General features: G+C 39.6%; 1 protein-coding gene and 2 non-coding genes across 10 annotated transcripts in view; all 3 read left to right on the top strand.

The window, feature by feature from the left end:
- Positions 1-3,005: 3,005 nt before the first annotated feature.
- On the top strand, positions 3,006-3,097 carry trnar-ucu. Its single transcript is given in 2 exon segments — positions 3,006-3,042; positions 3,062-3,097. It is a non-coding gene; the product is annotated as a tRNA-Arg (tRNA).
- A 2,549-nt stretch (positions 3,098-5,646) lies between these two features.
- trnar-ucu lies at positions 5,647-5,738 on the top strand. The gene is given in 2 exon segments: positions 5,647-5,683; positions 5,703-5,738. It is a non-coding gene; the product is annotated as a tRNA-Arg (tRNA).
- Positions 5,739-6,850: 1,112 nt separating this feature from the next.
- The window catches only part of vps8 (VPS8 subunit of CORVET complex), a 100,725-nt gene continuing 89,238 nt past the window's right edge, over positions 6,851-18,337 (top strand). For 2 of the 8 annotated variants that reach the window (XM_047803134.1, XM_047803130.1), the window contains exons 1-15: positions 6,852-7,075; positions 8,917-8,985; positions 9,282-9,412; positions 9,972-10,068; positions 10,462-10,494; positions 10,694-10,748; positions 11,905-11,910; positions 12,281-12,405; positions 12,579-12,665; positions 12,789-12,856; positions 14,977-15,130; positions 15,584-15,643; positions 16,415-16,522; positions 17,595-17,675; positions 18,079-18,249. In XM_047803134.1, coding sequence (XP_047659090.1) covers positions 7,004-7,075; positions 8,917-8,985; positions 9,282-9,412; positions 9,972-10,068; positions 10,462-10,494; positions 10,694-10,748; positions 11,905-11,910; positions 12,281-12,405; positions 12,579-12,665; positions 12,789-12,856; positions 14,977-15,130; positions 15,584-15,643; positions 16,415-16,522; positions 17,595-17,675; positions 18,079-18,249 — 1,317 coding nt within the window. In that variant the 5' untranslated portion in view covers positions 6,852-7,003. Of the gene's footprint in view, positions 7,076-8,916; positions 8,986-9,281; positions 9,413-9,971; positions 10,069-10,461; positions 10,495-10,693; positions 10,749-11,904; positions 11,911-12,280; positions 12,406-12,578; positions 12,666-12,788; positions 12,857-14,973; positions 15,131-15,583; positions 15,644-16,414; positions 16,523-17,594; positions 17,676-18,078; positions 18,250-18,337 lie in introns of all 8 variants that reach the window. The other 6 variants (XM_047803133.1, XM_047803129.1, XM_047803135.1 and 3 more) reach the window with 5 other exon arrangements.

The following is an 18,337-nucleotide window of genomic DNA, read 5'->3' as shown; positions in this document are numbered from 1 at the left end:
GACACGAGACCGGACCCGGTTCACACTCAGGCCCCTGGTCATGTAGTGATAGAGAAGCCGGAGCCACAAGGCAAAGTGTCGAGGAAAAGGCCTCTTATGATCCACGCCGGAGACATGCGGAGGATTTACAGAGCTAAAAGAGCTAAAGAGAGATCTTTTCAACGACCCTTATCGACCACAACGGAAACAGGATGTCCATCACCTAATAAACCAATAAACCAGGAGCGGTTCTAGGATTTCATCTTTAGGGGGTTTTAGCCCTCAGTGCGAATTTAAAACAAGGAGAGTTTTATATCATACTGTATATTATATGACTACATAGTAAGCCAAAAGTTATGGTATTATTTAAAAAGGCAAAAGTGGACACCAAAATTTTATGCATGATGTAATGATGCCAGTCTTGAATCAAATCAGTCCATTGTATGTGTGCATCCTCTACGGACAGTGTGTCCAATAAAAATATTTACAAGACAAAGACCAAATCAATAAATGTTATTTTTATTTAGTATTGAATGGATTGTTTGCATTAATATGTTTTGTGCTATCAACTCTGGTAATAAGAATAGTGAAATTTCACTGCTTTTGGTTGCCGTCTTTGCGGCTTTCCGCCGATTAACGTTATAGATAAACGCCTCCAGCTCTGACTGACTCTGTGCTTCTCCGTTCAAATAAAGCAGACAGCTGGTGACGCACTATTGAAAGACTACAACGCAGGCGCGTAAAAGCAAAGTAAAAAAATCGCTCTTGGATCAATCTGATAAATACTTTTCTTTCCCATCGACGACAAAAAGTCGAAAGTAAAAATTATACTTATACCGAGATCACAGACAAAAAAGGTCTAGACGTGCCCCTGCAATAAACTAATATCTTTGTCTTTGAAATAAAACAAATGTTTGAGTTTGTGTGTGTGTGTGTGTGTGTGTGTGTGTGTGTGTGTGTGTGTGTGTGTGTGTGTGTGTGTGTGTGTGTGTCTTAATTGTAACTAGTTGAGTTGCATATTAGTAAGTTGTAAGTGAGCAACAGGAATAAGGTAGGAAATAAAATGCAGGAAAAAGGTAAAGTTCATTTAAAAATAAAATTTAAAATAAATGAATTAACAACTGACACCAAGTAGTGAGATATAAACAGAAATATATCAGACAAATTATACATAATAATTGTTTTAATGTTTCTTCTTTCTTAAATAATGAATCATGCCACAGTGTCAGAATGTCAATTTTTTATTTCTCTCTCTCTCTCTCTCTCTCTCTCTCTCTCTCTCTCTCTCTCTCTCTCTCTCTCTCTCTCTCGGAAACTTTAATACATTTAATACATTTAAAAATCAGTTGGTAACATGCCTTGTTAAGGTTATTTGTAAACTCGTTTATTTTGTTGTTCAGAAGCTTTACATTTTAAAATTAAGCAAAAGTCAAAAAGTGGATTAAACACTAAATAAACTCTTAATTAATTCGTTAATTCATTAACAGCATGCTTGCAGGTCTGTTAGATGTTTAACCAGAATCTTGATGGTTAAACTGCATGTCAACATATAATTTACATTAAAAATCTTGATCGATAAGCTTGATAAGGGTCGTTGAAAATATTGGAAAACCTTGACTTTGGCTCTTTTAGCTCTGTAAATCCTCCGCATGTCTCCGGCGTGGATCATAAGAGGCCTTTTCCTCGACACTTTGCCTTGTGGCTCCGGCTTCTCTATCACTACATGACCAGGGGTCTGAGTGTGAACCGGGTCCGGTCTCGTGTCCATGTTCACAAGAAAGTGTTCACGAGGTGGAAGCATGGAGCTGTATACAGTCTGGTTCCTCTTCGGTGGAGCCGCCTTAGTGCACGTTTTCTGGTCACGTGACTTCCAGCCTTTCCAGTGTAGCAGAAAATTAAAGAGCATCATAAGAACAAATACTGCGAACAGAATGAGCAATACAAAGCCAGCAACGCTGAACACGTCGTTTAGACCTTCAGGAGAAGTTTTGTACATGAAAGCCCTGGACGCTAACGATAGACCTTGTAGATCCTGCGCCATCGACACTTTCTTGGTTTACATTGCCGTGGGAACCAGACACGCTCATCCCTGTAGTTATGGATCAGCGCAGTGACTCCACAAGACCGCAATATCACAAACATTCTAAGTCCCATTCTACCACATTCCCATTCTATTATTGACATTCGACCATAAAAAAGCCTGACCAATTACATTTTGTGTTGATTCTTAAAAAATCTCTCTATCTATCTATCTATCTATCTATCTATCTATCTATCTATCTATCTATCTATCTATCTATCTATCTATCTATCTATCTATCTATCTATCTATCTATCTATGATAGTCTATTATACACTTTGTCTGGCTGGTAAAACCTTGACTATGTTATGTTGGAAAACATGTTGAAGAGGAGAAACAAAATAAAAATTATTAAGCAAGAGGCTAATCATCCTTTAGTGATCTTGTTAATGTCCTGTTTAATTATTTTATCTTATAGGAGCCCCTATAAACGGTAGCTACATAAAGCGTTACTTTATATTCACATATGCACAATATTAACTTTTATTTTTTTTGATAAATAATGTTTAGTTCATTATCATATGAACACAATGCAGATTTTGAGCCTGACATCTTTAAAAATGTATTAGAATCTGCTTCCTTGCCGAGCGCACGGTGGCTTAGTGGTTAGCACGTTTGCCCCACACCTCCAGGGTTGGGGGTTCGATTCACTCCTCCGCCTTGTGTGTGTGGAGTTTGCGTGTTCTCCCCATTCCTCGGGGGTTTCCTCCGGGTGGTCTTGATGCCCAATGACACCTGAGATAGGCTTAATTAATGAGTATTTCCTTGCCTGTAGTGATGAAGCACCATGTCACGAGTGAAGTGGCTCAAAGACCATTACATTGAAATTTTGGATCCATGGCCAGGCAACTCCCTGGCTCTCAATCCCATAGAGAACTCAATCCTGAAAAGGCAGTGTTCATCATTGTGGAGGTGCTGTTTCTCCTCCTAGTAGGCTCATATACGTGGCTCTGTGGCGCAACGGATAGCGCATTGGACTTCTAAGTTGCATTCAGTGAAGTGATTCAAAGGTTGTGGGTTCGAGTCCCACCAGAGTCGAGATTTTAGGCACTGAGTTGTTGATTAGAAGTGCAGAGTTCAAGCCCTAGCACTTAAGCGGTCAATGTTGGGCTCTTGAGCAAGGGCACTGTACCATGACTGACGCTGAACCAAACCTCCAAGAATAATTCCACTAAGCTCTAACACAAAGTGTGTCGCTAGCGGCTTCTTTCTCTAAATGTTGCTCCATCTTTCTGGAAAATACACGGATCATCACCAAATTACTCCTGGATCGTTTGGGGAAGTTGCTCTTGCAATATAGATAGATAGATAGATAGTTTGATTTACATATTCATTGCTTTAATACATTTTTTAAGAATCAACACAAAATGTAATTGTTCAGGCTTTTTTGTGGTCGAATGTCAATAATCGAATGGGAATGTGGTAGAATGGGACTTAGAATGTTTGTGATTTGATGCCTCGAGATACGAGTGCATTGACATACGATTTTTTTGAGATACGAGCTGTGATTCGACCAAATTTTTGTCTTGATATATGAGCAAATTTTTGAGATACGAGCATCCGAGCCGCCGCCGAAAAAAAGATCCTCAATAACCACGTGTGCTCTGAAGATAGAATAGACCCCCGTATAACAGAACCACTAATCAGGCATAGTATTAGATATGCTCGCTTACGAGTTTTTGGAAAGTAATAAATGAACGAATGGATAAATAAATAAATAATTAAATAATTAGAGAGAGGGAGAGAAAATATGTGGAGATTTATGACGTAAACAAGGAGCGCGAGTTCCGGCTCGGTGGAGTCGGGGTTGGAGGAGGGAGTTTAGATCGCGGCAGCAGCGAAGCGCTACAGCGGCTCTATGAATGGGAATTTAACTTGTCGGGTAATATGGATGTCGTAACCGGATTGGTGCGTGTCGTGGCACGCTTGACGACGTGGCCTGCCTGAACTAACGCGATGCTTGATTTAAGTTCGTTCATTTTAGTGAAGTTTAGTTAAGTTTTATTTAAGTGTAAAGTAGCATTAAGAGTGTACAGTAGCGAGTAAGTGAACGAAAGCGAAAGTGTACGAGACAAAATTCCTCCTCCTCCGCCTGTTTACTCCTCCCTCAACCTCCATGCGCATCTTCCGTAAAGTAAAACCAGTTTATTTTTTTAACATTCTCTTTTATTACTGTTTGTTTTCATACATTCATTCATTCATTGTCTACCGCTTATCCGAACTACCTCGGGTCACGGGGAGCCTGTGCCCATCTCAGGCGTCATCGGGCATCGAGACAGGATACACCCTGGACGGAGTGCCAACCCACCGCAGGGCACACACACACACACACACACACACACACACACACACACACACACACACACACACACACACACACACACACACACACACACACACACACACACACACACACACACACACACACACACACACGCAATCACACACTACGAACAATTTTCCAGAGATGCCAAACAACCTACCATGCATGTCTTTGGACCAGGGGAGGAAACCGGAGTACCCGGAGGAAACCCGCGAGGAACGTGCACTAAGGCGGCTCCACCGAAGAGGAACCAGACTGTATACAGCTCCATGCTTCCACCTCGTGAACACTTTCTTGTGAACATGGACACGAGACCGGACCCGGTTCACACTCAGACCCCTGGTCATGTAGTGATAGAGAAGCCGGAGCCACAAGGCAAAGTGTCGAGGAAAAGGCCTCTTATGATCCACGCCGGAGACATGCGGAGGATTTACAGAGCTAAAAGAGCTAAAGAGAGATATTTTCAACAACCCTTATCGACCACAACGGAAACAGGATGTCCATCACCTAATAAACCAATCAACTAACAAAATCTTTGTGTTTGAAATAAAACAAATGTCTTTTTTTTGTGCTGTACGAAACTTTTAGTGATTTTTAGCACTACAAAGTTTTTTTTTAAATGTAAATTATATGTTGACATGCAGTTTACCAATCAAGATACTGGTTAACCATCTAACAGACCTGCAAGCAGCTGTTAATTAATTACCACATTCCCATTCTATTATTGACATTCGACCATAAAAAACAATTACATTTTGTGTTGATTCTTAAAAAATGTATTAAAGCAATGAATATGTAAATCTATCTATCTATCTATCTATCTATCTATCTATCTATCTATCTATCTATCTATCTATCTATCTATCTATCATTATACACTTGGTCTGGCTGCTAAAACCTTGACTGTATGTTATGTTGTTATGTTGTAAAACATGTTGAAGAGGAGCGTTTACATAAAGCGTTAATTTATATTCACATGTGCGCAATATTAACTTTTATTTTTTTTGATAAATAATGTTTAGTTCATTATCATATGAACACAATGCAAATGTCTTGATTTTGATCTTGATTTTTACATCTGTAAAAATGTATTAGAATAATCTGTTTTCTTGCCTGTAGTGATGGAGCACCATGTCACAAGGCAAAAGTGAAGTTGCTCAAAGATCATTACATTGAAATCTTGGATCCATGGCCAGGCAACTCCTTGGAGCTCAATCTTATACAGAACTTGGGCTGTTTCTCCTCCTAGTAGGCTTACATACATGGCTCTGTGGCGCAACGGATAGCGCATTGGACTTCTAAGTTGCATTCAGTGAAGTGATTCAAAGGTTGTGGGTTCGAGTCCCACCAGAGTCGAGATTTTAGGCACTGAGTTGTTGATTAGAAGTGCAGAGTTCAAGCCCCAGCACTTAAGCGGTCAATGTTGGGCTCTTGAGCAAGGGCACTGTACCATGACTGATGCTGAACCAAACCTCCAAGAAGAATTCCACTATGCTCTAACACAAAGTGTGTCACTAGCGGCTTTTTTCTCTAAATGTAGCTCCATCTTTCTGGAAAATACACGAATCATCACCAAATTACTCCTGGATCGTTTGGGGAAGTTTTGATGTTTTGATACCAATCTTTATTCATGGCAGTGTTTTTGGCAGAAATGTGAGAGATCCTACTCCCTTGGTTGAAAAGCAACCCTACACATGGATGGTCTCAGGATGCGTCACTGTTGGCATGACACAGTAGCATATGTTAAATCTTTAATTCACTACAGGCAAGAAAACATTCTTTCCCATCATGTTAATACATTTTTACAGATGTCAGGCTCAGGAATAAGACATTTACATTAAGTGTTCATATGATAATGAACTAAACATTATTTATCAAAAAGTTATTATTGTGCATATGTGAATATAAAGTAACACTTTATGTAGCTACCATTTATAGGGGCTCCTATAAGATAAAATAATTAAGCAGGACATTAACAAGATAACTAAAGGATGATTAGAATCTTGCTTAATTTTATTTTGTTTCTCCTCTTCAACATGTTTTCCAACATAACATACACTGTGGTGCAGCTGTTGGGAAGAGCTCATAGACAAGTCTAAGGAGGTTGAGCTATATATTATTTGTTATATAAGATAATGGTTGTGTGTGTGTGTGTGTGTGTGTGTGTGTGTGTGTGTGTGTGTGTGTGTGTGTGTGTGTGTGTGTGTGTCTTAGTTGTAACTAGTTGAGTTGCATATTAGTAGGTTGTAAGTGAACACAGGAATAAAGTAAGAAATAGAATGCAGGAAAAAGGTAAAATTCTTTTAAAAATGAAATAAAAAATAAGTGAATTAACAACTGACACCAAGCAGTGAGATATAAACAGAATTATACATAATAATTGTATTAGAACTCTTTTTGATTCGGATTCTGATAATAAAACCGAAATCTGAAACAGGATAGGGCTTCAGAAAGAACCGGAAGTGACGCAGCAAGGAATACCGATCAACTTCCGGAAAAACAAGGATGTAACCCCGAGTGCAGCTGCATATCAGCTTGAGTCATTTTATGTTGTGTTATTATTAATGTTATTATTATTTTAACATTCTGTCTCATATCACGATCAGCTGGGCGCTTTTATAATGTCCGAGTCTCCGGATACTCGGAGTTTGGTGTCGGCGTCTTCACAGCTCAATTTAATGGAAATAGATGCTGTAAGTGGCTTTATGTCTCTCTGTGTCTCTGTCTGTTTATGTCTCTCTGTGTCTCTGTCTGTTTATGTCTCTCTGTGTCTCTGTCTCTCTGTGTCTCTGTCTCTTTATGTCTCTCTGTGTCTCTGTCTCTTTATGTCTGTCTGTGTCTCTGTCTGTTTATGTCTCTCTGTGTCTCTGTCTGTTTATGTCTCTCTGTGTCTCTGTCTCTTTATGTCTGTCTGTGTCTCTGTCTCTTTATGTCTGTCCGTGTCTCTGTCTGTGTATCTCTGTCGCTGTATGTCTCTGTCTGTGTATCTCTGTCGCTGTATGTCTCTGTCTGTATCTCTGTCTCTGTATGTCTCTGTCTGTATCTCTGTCTGTATCTCTGTCTCTGTATGTCTCTGCATGTATCTCTGTCTCTGTATGTCTCTGTCTGTATCTCTGTCTGTATCTCTGTCTCTGTATGTCTCTGCATGTATCTCTGTCTCTGTATGTCTCTGTCTGTATCTCTGTCTGTATCTCTGTCTCTGTATGTCTCTGCATGTATCTCTGTCTGTATCTCTGTCTCTGTATGTCTCTGCATGTATCTCTGTCTCTGTATGTCTCTGTCTGTATCTCTGTCTGTATCTCTGTCTCTGTATGTCTCTGCATGTATCTCTGTCTCTGTATGTCTCTGTCTGTATCTCTGTGTATTTCTCTGTCCGTGTATTTCTTTGTCTTTGTGTCTCTGTATCTCTGTCTCTTTATGTCTCTCTGTGTATCTTTGTTTGTCTGTCTGTGTATCTGTCTGTCTCTCTTTCTGTGTCTATCTCTGTTTGTATCTCTGTCTCTTTGTCTCTCTTTGTCTCTCTTTGTATCTCTGTATATGTCTCTGTATCTCTGTGTCTCTGGCTGTCTCTCTGTCTCTTTATGTCTGTCTGTGTCTCTGTCTCTTTATGTCTCTCTGTGTCTCTCTGTATAATCTCTCTGTCTGTGTCTCTGTATCTCTGTCTCTTTATGTCTCTCTGTGTATCTCTGTTTATGTCTGTCTGACTCTGTGTCTCTGTGTCTGTGTATCAGTTTCTGTATCTCTGTCTTTGTCTCCTTATGTCTCTCTGTGTCTTTGCCTATTTATGTGTCTCTCTGTCTGTATCTCTGTGTCTCTGTGTCCCTGTCTCTGTGTCTCTGTATCTCTGTCTCTTTATGTCTCTCTGTGTATCTGTATCTCTGTCTCTGTGTATCTGTATCTGTGTCACTGTGTCTCTGTCTCTGTGCCTCTGTATCTCTGTCTCTGTGTATCTGTATCTCTGTATCTATATGTCTTTGTGTATATGTATCTCTGTCTCTATATGTCTCTGTCTGTATCTCTGTCTCTTTATGTCTCTGTCTGTATCTCTCTGTATCTGAATCTGTATCTCTGTGTATCTGTATCTCTGTTTCTCTGTGTCTGTCTCTGTATCTCTGTCTGTCTCTCTGTCTCTTTATGTCTCTCTGTGTATCTGTATCTCTGTTTCTCTGTCTGTCTCTGTATCTCTGTCTGTCTCTCTGTCTCTTTCACTGTGTCTATCTCTCTCTGTTTGTATCTCTGTCTCTCTGTGTCTGTCTCTGTGTGTCTCTCTCTCTGTATCTCTGTCTATCTCTCTGTCTGTATCTGAGTATCTCTCTCTGTATCTCTGTCTCTCTGTATCTGTCTGTATCTATCTTTGTCTGTCTCTGTCTCTGTCTCTGTCTCTCTCTCTCTCTCTCTCTCTCTCTCTCTCTCTCTCTCTCTAAATACATATGTTAACAGTCCCGATTTACCGTCTTGCCTGTATCTGTGAGTTTTAAATTTGATTGTGTGGAAGTGAGTGACGATGAAGTGTGTCTTTTATCACATGCTGCAGATTGATGACAAAGAGTTTGACATCCCTCAAGTTGACACCCCGCCGACTTTAGAGAGTATTCTGAACGAGGTGAGCGATTTCACCGTTCTCTGTAGAGCAAGTAACACTGAGGAAAGTGTGAGAGCGATGAGACAAATAAAACCTTCAGATTTCTTTCAAATCTTCTCATACATACAGTATGAAATGTTGTATAAACAATAGAGCTACAACACTTAGTAATTATGAATAAAAAAGGTAAATAAAGGCATGTCTGTTCTGGAAAGTCTGTTAATCAATCAATCAATTAGTCAATGGCATGTTAGTGTTTAATAGTAAGTATAGAATGGTGGTGTATGTGAATAGCTTTTTTTTTTTTTTGTGTCTAGCCTGAGGATGAGGACGAACCCTTTGTCCTGGAGGACACATGCCTTTTGAACACAGAGAACATGGATGCACATTCCTGTGAGACATCCTCCCTCGCGAGTTCCGACAGTGGAGACCGTGCACATCTAAAGAGGTGAAACACACACATACATACATACAAATACACACACAATACAAACATACACATGGAAAATGATTAGACTGGAATGATATAATAAATGATATAATAAATTAAATAATGGAGAGAGACTAATACCAAAAGTGTGTGTGTGTGTATCTGTGTGTGTGTGTGTGTGTGTGTATCTGTGTGTGCATATCTCTTTGTATCTGTGTGTGTATATATCTTTGTATCTGTCTGTGTGTGTATCTCTTTGTATCTGTGTGTGTATCTGTGTGTGTATCTGTGTGTGTATCTGTGTGTGCATATCTCTTTGTATCTGTGTGTGTATCTGTGTGTGTATCTGTGTGTGTATCTGTGTGTGCATATCTCTTTGTATCTGTGTGTGTATCTGTGTGTGTATCTGTGTGTGTATCTGTGTGTGCATATCTCTTTGTATCTGTGTGTGTATATATCTTTGTATCTGTCTGTGTGTGTATCTCTTTGTATCTGTGTGTGTATCTGTGTGTGTATCTTTGTGTGTATCTGTGTGTGTATCTCTTTATATATATATATGTGTGTGTGTGTTTTGCAGAAGGAGGAAGGCAGTAGAGACCAATGCTACAGTCCACGGCTCAGTTCTGAAACACAATGTGCTGAAAGGCATCTCGGCTCAGCTCGTCTCCGCTGCTGTAAGCATCATAGTCTCTGTTAATTTATTTCTGTTCATGGTTTTAGTTCTCCATTGTAGCTCCTGCACACGCCTTCTATAGACTGAAGAAAAAGAAATGTTCTGTTCAGTTTTAAGCTTTCACAGTTTAATCTGCTTTAAAGGGCGAAGCTAGGTCAGTAGTGTCTGTAGACATTTTGTAGTGGGGGCTCAGAAGCCAAAACTATTATTGTTGTTTGTTTTCAGCCACACACACACACACACACACTTTATACTTGCTTCATTTGAATCATGAATATTAAGGATGGAGCTAATTCTGCTTGATCTGTTTTTACACTTGTATTCAGAAGAGGATGTGAGAGACTGTGTGTGAGGATGTGAGGTTTAAATGTTTTTATGTTCTTGTTTCTTCCAGGACAAAGTTGATGCAGGCTTGCCAACAGCAATCGTAAGTCCTCCTGATTCAAGGCCAAATTCCTTTAAATCTTTTGTGTTTTATATGATTCAGCACTTCCTCCATGTGAGAGTGCACGTGTGAGAGTGTGCGTGTACATGTCTGTGTTTGTCTGCATGTGTATGTGTTAATGCATGTGTGTATCTACATGTACTTGTGTGTTTGTGTGAAAACCTGTTACTTGTGTTTTCAGACTGTATCCAGTGTTATCGCCGTGGGAACGTCACATGGCCTTGCTCTGGTCTTTGGTAAGCATAACTACAATATCTGTAATTGTTTGTTTTTATACTGGTTTATTTATTATAGCATCATCCTTAAAACCACAATGTCATCACAAAACACATGCACAAAAGACTACAAAATAGACAAGCAGTAGGATACACAGAGGTTGACAATGTTTCCATTGTCTGTAAGCTCAGTCTAGGTCATGCATTTAGTCTCTTGTTTTCACGCCCTATAATTGCTCACATTCGAAAACCCAGAAAGATGAAGAAGATGCAAAAAAAAAACCCTTAACTGATGTCTAAAGAAATTTTCTCTGTAGAACAGTGAGATATCGATCCATGTTCCACTCATTTTGCTGCGTAACAAAGCACGCAGTAACAATCATTGGAAGCCGGTTATCTCCTGTAAACTCTAGCTTATAGGAGATAAAATCATTATAGAAAAAGATTTTTAAAAAGATTATAGGAGATAAAATCATGCAGTTTAAAGAGGTACTGCTTAGAAAAGAGTGTCAAAGATTTATGAGAGGCATAAAACATCTTGTAAGAAGTAAGAGGAAAAAATATAATTTTGCCAAAAAAAAAGAGTCTGGATTGTGATTTCATAATTTTTAGTATTTTGGGTTTAAATAATCAGAAATTGATATTTTTTTTTATAATTTACATTTTAAATGGGCGATACATTGGGGTTGTGCGTTGTGTTTGAGCTACACAGTGTTTTCCGGTTTCCTCCCGTGTGTGTGTGTGTGAGTGTGTGTGAGTGTGAGTGAGTGTGTGTGTGTGTGTGAGCGAGTGTGTGTGAGCGAGTGTGTGTGAGCGAGTGTGTGTGAGCGAGTGCGTGTGAGCGAGTGCGTGTGAGCGAGTGCGTGTGAGCGAGTGCGAGCGAGAGAGTGCGAGCGAGAGAGTGCGTGCGAGAGAGTGCGCGCGAGAGAGTGCGCGCGAGAGAGTGCGAGCGAGAGAGTGCGAGTGAAATTCAAAGATTAAATGTTGATAGAAATGACTTCCCACACACAAGAATTTTTCTTGTTCCTTAATGATTTTTTCTTTAATATTGCATTGTGATGTGCCAGTTATAATATAAAGTATAAACTAATATATACTCTACAGTTCAGTGTACAGTATATAATAAACTCTTGTGGACTGTCTTTCTGATTTGCCATGTCCTCGTTGGACTGATCAGGAAAAGGTAAAGTAAATCCTGTTGTGTTGTGCGGAAGCAGCAGTCGGTCTGTCCTGTCCATAAGCTTAATGACTGTGGATTTGCAGCATGCTACATCAAGGCTGTGTTTCCTTTTTTTTTTGTTTTGGGCCACAGGAGGTTCTTTTTCTAATGGCATGAACGCTGGTTGCCTGTTGGCTTCTCGTTTGTTCCTCCAACGCAACACTTTCTTACAAGCATGTTTCTCTTTTGAGATTTCAACAGCTTCTTTTCTCTCCCCACTTCTCCTGAAAGATTGGAAAACATGAGATTTTTTTTAACCTCTCATATATTGTTTAAAACAATGTCTGAAACTTTGCACAGAGCCCTGCATTTTGAGTGTTATGGGTTGTTACAGATCAGCACCAGGCGCTGAGGCTGTGCTTGGGTACCACGGCGACGGGAGCGGAGTATGGTGCAGTGTCTGCTCTCAGTATTAACCATGACTGCACACGTCTGCTGTGTGGCTTTGCTAAAGGACAAGTACGACAAAACACACACACACACACACACACACACACACACACACACACACACACACACACACACACACACACACACACTTTTCTATGGTTACATTAGATACAATCAGCAGGTGCCTTTTCATATTTTATCCCTTCCTGCTCTGTCTAAATGTCCACTGTATTTTTATTCAGATTACCATGTGGGATTTGGCTAACGGGAAGCTCCTGCGCACCATCACCGATGCCCACCCACCTGGCACGGCCATTTTGCACGTCAAGGTAGACATAACGTGACCGTCTGACATACGAGCATGTCGAACCTTTCTACAACTGTCTACAACTAAAAAAAAAAAAAAAAAAAAAGAAATGTGAAAGAAATGTCAGCCTTTTTTTTTTCCCCAGTTCACAGATCTACCGACGCTTGCTGTGTGTAACGACAGCGGCGGGTCTGTCTTTGAACTATCATTCAGGTGAGAAATCACAATAACCAGTTGGAATTTTAATACAGAAAAGCACATTAAAGTCATTAAATGAGCAATCAACCAACAGTGCTACCAAAACTACTGTGGCTCAGCTCCTCTTTTCTTTATAAATCTGTTCATATTTGTTGAATCTTATCCAATCACATGCATTAATGTCAATTATTTCTCTGATAGCGTCTTATTGGATCAGAGTCTAGCTACAGGGCTAAAGAAATCACCTCAGAAAACTGGGTTTTCTCTTATTTATTCTCTCTGTTGTGATTAACAAACCGAAATCTTTCTCTTTTTTAAGTCGATACTGAATACACAATGTTTAAATGCGAATACAAAGCATAGCACTAGTTAAAAGTATTAACATGAAACAACTGTGAAACAGAACAAAGCCACTTTGTCTTGTTTATAGCTTTAAATGCATTGTTAATGGTTAAGCACTAAAAGGTGATTTCTCTCATCTTTCAGTAATGTTAGTTCTTTAGCAAGAAATTTGATGTCTGTTGGACCTTTTGTAAATTTTCTGCACATGGAGTAGAAGATTAGCTGTGTTTTTGTATCCTGTAGTCTAACATCATAATACAACACATGGACTGAGTAGCAAGTCTCTCCATCTAGCCTGAACCTGTCAAGCCTTATTCTATAAAATATCCTTTTTAAAATCACAAACACAAAAGCCGTAGCTTGTATCTTGTTACTTGATGCACAGAGAGACATTGTAGCTTGTATGATACATTAGTAATTAAAATGAACGAGTATAAAATAAGTTTTACGTTAAAATATTTTCATGTATTGTGCCAGAATGTTAGCAAACACCGCTGAGGGGAAATCCCCACCATTTATTTATTTATTTATTTATTTATTTATTTATTTATTTATTTTTACCTCAGGCAATGATTAAAAACACAGAACCTGTTCTCTTTAATTTAATAAGAAAGTAAATATCTGGTTGTACTTTAGTTTGTGGGACTTTTCTAGTTAGTAACGATTGTATGAGGTGTTTAAGAATTAGCTGGTGAGGTAATTAGTTAGTTAACAGAGGTATCTAATCTTAAACAAATACTATGTCTGTATCAGTCGTTGTTATAGGGCAAGAAAAAAACAAACAAACCCAAATTATACACTATTAGCAGTTAGCTCACATAGACATTTCCTGTTACACAAACATAAGCTTTTTTTTTCTGCAAACCAATGCTTTCAGTAAATAAACACATGCCTGTTCTGTGTTATTAGCTAAAATCAAGCTAGCTAGCTGGCTAAAATAATTGATCTGAGCTTTTTCACAAAGTTCTCAAATTAGCTGTTGTGTAAACTGGTTTATTAATGTATGTCAGGTCTGTGATCTACAGTCAAACCTGTAATTGTTTTGGGAAACTAATTTTAAGTTTAGAAGACAAGTTTCATTTTGGATTGAGAGGATTGTTTTAGCTTCTTTGCTAGGGATATCTGTTAGTGATGAATAGTAACTTAATTTTAAACTTTTACATTTTTATTCTGTTTCTGTCCTTCTGTAAAGCTGATTTCAGACTATGACAGTTGTTATAATGTTATAATCACATCGTTGGTATAGCAAGATGAAATAACGCTTTTGGCAGCAGGAGGCAGTAGAGCTTTATTTTCCATCGTATGCCGCCTCCTAAACTTAACTCTAACTTGTTAGGAAAAAGAAAATTCTATTGATCATACAGCGTGATACCATCGTACCATATCTGTTTGTGACATGCAGACGTGTGCGCTAGTCGTTACTCTGATCAATTTTGAATTAATGCAATGAGAATCGAATCAATTCAGAGATGTAATTACTACAGGAGCTTTTTATTTTGCATTTCTTGATTTCTTCATTTCTTGAAATTGCATGACGCTGGTAATGCATCATCTCGCTGTCGTGTGTAACTGTGTGTGTATGTGTATGTGTGTGTGTTTGTGTGTGTTTTTGTGTTTGTGTGGCTGCTGAGTGATTGAAGAGCCGTGAGTCATTTACTGATCACTGCTATCACACAGAGTAATGGGTTTGACTGCAGACTGCTGAAAGTCTCGATGATTTTATTTGTCCTCGCACTCTCATTTTGTCTCACTCGCTTTCTTATTTTCTTTTTTTACCTCTTTTTTCTCAGCAGGAGGGTGATGGGGATGAGGACATGTGAGTCTCGGTGTTTGTTCAGTGGCAGTAAGGGGGAGGTGTGCTGCGTTGAGCCGCTGCATGCAGCCCCTGAGCTTAAAGACCATCCAATCACTCACTACTGCCTGCTGGCCATGGCCTCACTCACCAAGGTCTCTCTCTCTCTCTCTCACACACACACACACACACACACACACACACACACACACACACACACACACACACACACACACACACACACACACACACACACACACACACACACACACATTAATTCCCCATGCCATTCTTCTGCACATTCTGACTGTAATAGACATTAGGTATGTCAGAGTCATTAAAAAATTGCATTTATTTATTAATTACTGATATATTTCAAAGAATATTACCTTTCTTTTATCATAATGATCAGCAATACAGCTTCACTATATGTCCATATCACATGAACCACTGAAGATGGTCTCTTTCATCTCTTTCAGTGTTCTCAGCCAACACCTGCGTTGGCTGAGAACACTGTTAATGAACAGTAGTCACTCTCTCTGTCTCTCTCTCTCTCTCTCTCTCTCTCTCTGTCTCTCTCTCTCTCTCTCTCTCTCTCTCTCTCTCAGATACTAGTGATCGGACTGAAGCCGTCTCTAAAGGTCTGGATGACTTTTCCATATGGCAAGGTATTGTACAGTATCATCATTAGGTGTGTGTGTGTGTGTGTGTGTGTGTGTGTGTGTGTGTGTGTGTGTGTTAGATCTGGGCAATATAACACATCTGCATCTGCATTATCTCTATATCATATATAACAATTCACATGTATAACTGTGTGTGTGTTTGTGTGTGTTTGAGATTTTGATGTGAAATCTGTACTTAAAGACAGCACCTCCCCTCCCTATTTTTTTTTTTACCTCTTTGGCACTTTCTTTCTCTTTGTCTTTCCCATTTTTTACTCTTTCTGTCTTTTTTCTTTCTGTCAGACGAAGCCACCCACAGGCACAATGCGTGCTGACACTTTTCTCATTCTCTCTGCATCATCGTCTCTCTCGGCTGTAGAGCTCTGGTAGAGAGGCATAATTATTTCCCTCAATAGGCCTTTTTTCCCCCCTCTTTCTTTCTCTCCCGCCATTAGACTGCCAGGGACGTAGAGCGTCGTGTGAAGCCTCGGTGCTTGATCTGAACGCTTATGTCTGCAGGTATTGGAATGATAAGTGGCGTCCAGTCAGTCTGGAGTCCTTCATTCAGTCAGAGCCTGACTCGCACCGATTGTTCCAGAAAAAAAACATTTTGTTCACTTCCCTCATATCGCCTGTGAATTTGCATATGTCTTTTTGTGCGTTTGCGATTGGTCCCTGGGAGTGAGAGTTACGTCTTTATCTCTTGTTCTCTTTCTCTGTATTTTTGTTTGACAGTCGGTTGTTGTTGTTTTTTTTCTCCTGTTGTTATGACTGCAGACAGACCCTGCCAGCGTGCCCCAGTTGGCATGGCAGTTTGTAGCGGCACAGAAAGCAGTGAACCCCATCCTCGCCTTCTGTAGAGGAAACACTGTCCACTTCCTGCTGGTAAGAATAACGAGCATTTTATACACTCGGAAAGAAAGAACAGATTCTGAGACACGCTGTGAATCTCTGTTGAAAGATTCTGGACAATTACACAAAATTTCAGTGTCTGATTCGTTTTTATTGGTTTTTGCCACCGTTCCTCACGCAGGAATAAGTCACCCAGTTACGGATATAAATCTCAAATGGATTTCTATTCATTTGATAGCTATGCACGCCGAATAGGGTATAATGTAATATAACAATGTTGTGCAGTCGATAAGATGGTCAATTTGAACACCTTCAGAGATTCAGCCACAGACAGCGCAGCGCCAAACGTTCTGGGTGGAAATGGATAACTAATTAAAGTTTGCACTCCTGTGTTTTTGAAATAATAAAAAGACTTGTAATTTATACTGTATTTAAATAAAGTAAAATAAATAAATAAATAAAGGCATATAGCCGTACCATGATATTTTTTTAGTTGCATTTTCAAGTTCACACGATTTTTTCATTTAATAACTTTAAAAAAAAAAAAAGGGACGTGACATACGGCTAAGTACAGTGACCCATACTCAGACTTCGTTCTTTGCATTTGACCCATCCAAAGTGCACACACACAGCAGTGAACACACACACCATGAACACACACAGCAGTGGGCAGCCATTTATGCTGCGGCGCCCGGGGAGCAGTTGGGGGGTTCGGTGCCTTGCTCAAGGGCACCTCAGTCGTGGCCGGCCCGAGACTTGAACCCACAACCTTAGGATTACGAGTCAGACTCTCTAACCATTAGGCCACGACTTGCCCCTATATTCTGAAAATTCATACATAACGTGTAAATTGTGAAAATTATAATTATTAATCAGAAGCATCATGTGATTATTATTATTATACTGGAAAATAAATCGAAATGTACAACCAAATAAGGTTGATCCAAAAAATAAATAGAAAATCCAAATGTGATGTTTTTTAGATTCACATCCCTTCGTGATTATAGACATTAACAAACATTAGCACATTCTATCACTGAAAATGAAACATGCTCATGGGGGATATGATTGACAGTTGTGTGTGTGTGTTTGTGTGTGTTTGCAGGTGAAGAAGGACGAATCTGGAACGGTCCACGTCATCAAACAGCGACAGCTCCAACTCAACTGTGACCTTATCAGTCTGACAGTGAGTACATCCCTCTGGCTTTCGCCTCTGTGATCAAATTCCCACATTAAACACATCCTACACACACGCACACACACACACCAATAGAATTGTTCCAGCATCGAACGATCCTGTTCTGTTTATACAGCAGAAGCCTTCACCAGTCAACACAGTTTGTGCCTCTGGCGGTTTTCTGTCTTTCCTTTATCACTTCTTATGAAAGCAGATCTTCTAGAGGTGGAAGATATATTAGAAATTATTAATCACAACATTATCAGAATGTTGCATAGTACAGTACATATTAACAACAGTATACATTTTACCCATTTTTCACAGACATTTTATGAAAATGCCAGCTAAAACTCCTAAAAGTAAGTTTAAATGGCAAAAAACAAGACGACGATTTTTTTTCTGTCTCCGTCAGTGGATGAATCCTCGGACACTGGTGTTAATGGACAGTGGAGAGAAGCTGCACGTGGTGGATCGGCCCAGTCAGGAGGAGCTGGAAACTCTGGACCTGGCCGAGGTGCAGCTCGTCTACAACAGCAGTCATTTTAAATCTCTTGCTACAGGGGGCAACGTCAGCCAGGCTCTGGTGGGTGGCAAGATTTATCAGCAAAGAGCTTCAGTAAAGACATCTGAAATGAACAGATATGGAACATTAAGCTATAGTAGTGTTGTTT

The sequence above is a fragment of the Tachysurus fulvidraco genome, chromosome 18, assembly GCF_022655615.1.
Source record: "Tachysurus fulvidraco isolate hzauxx_2018 chromosome 18, HZAU_PFXX_2.0, whole genome shotgun sequence".
Classification (NCBI taxonomy): domain Eukaryota; kingdom Metazoa; phylum Chordata; class Actinopteri; order Siluriformes; family Bagridae; genus Tachysurus; species Tachysurus fulvidraco.
Note: the sequence above shows the minus strand (reverse complement) of the source record. Positions and strands in the feature narration are given on the sequence as shown.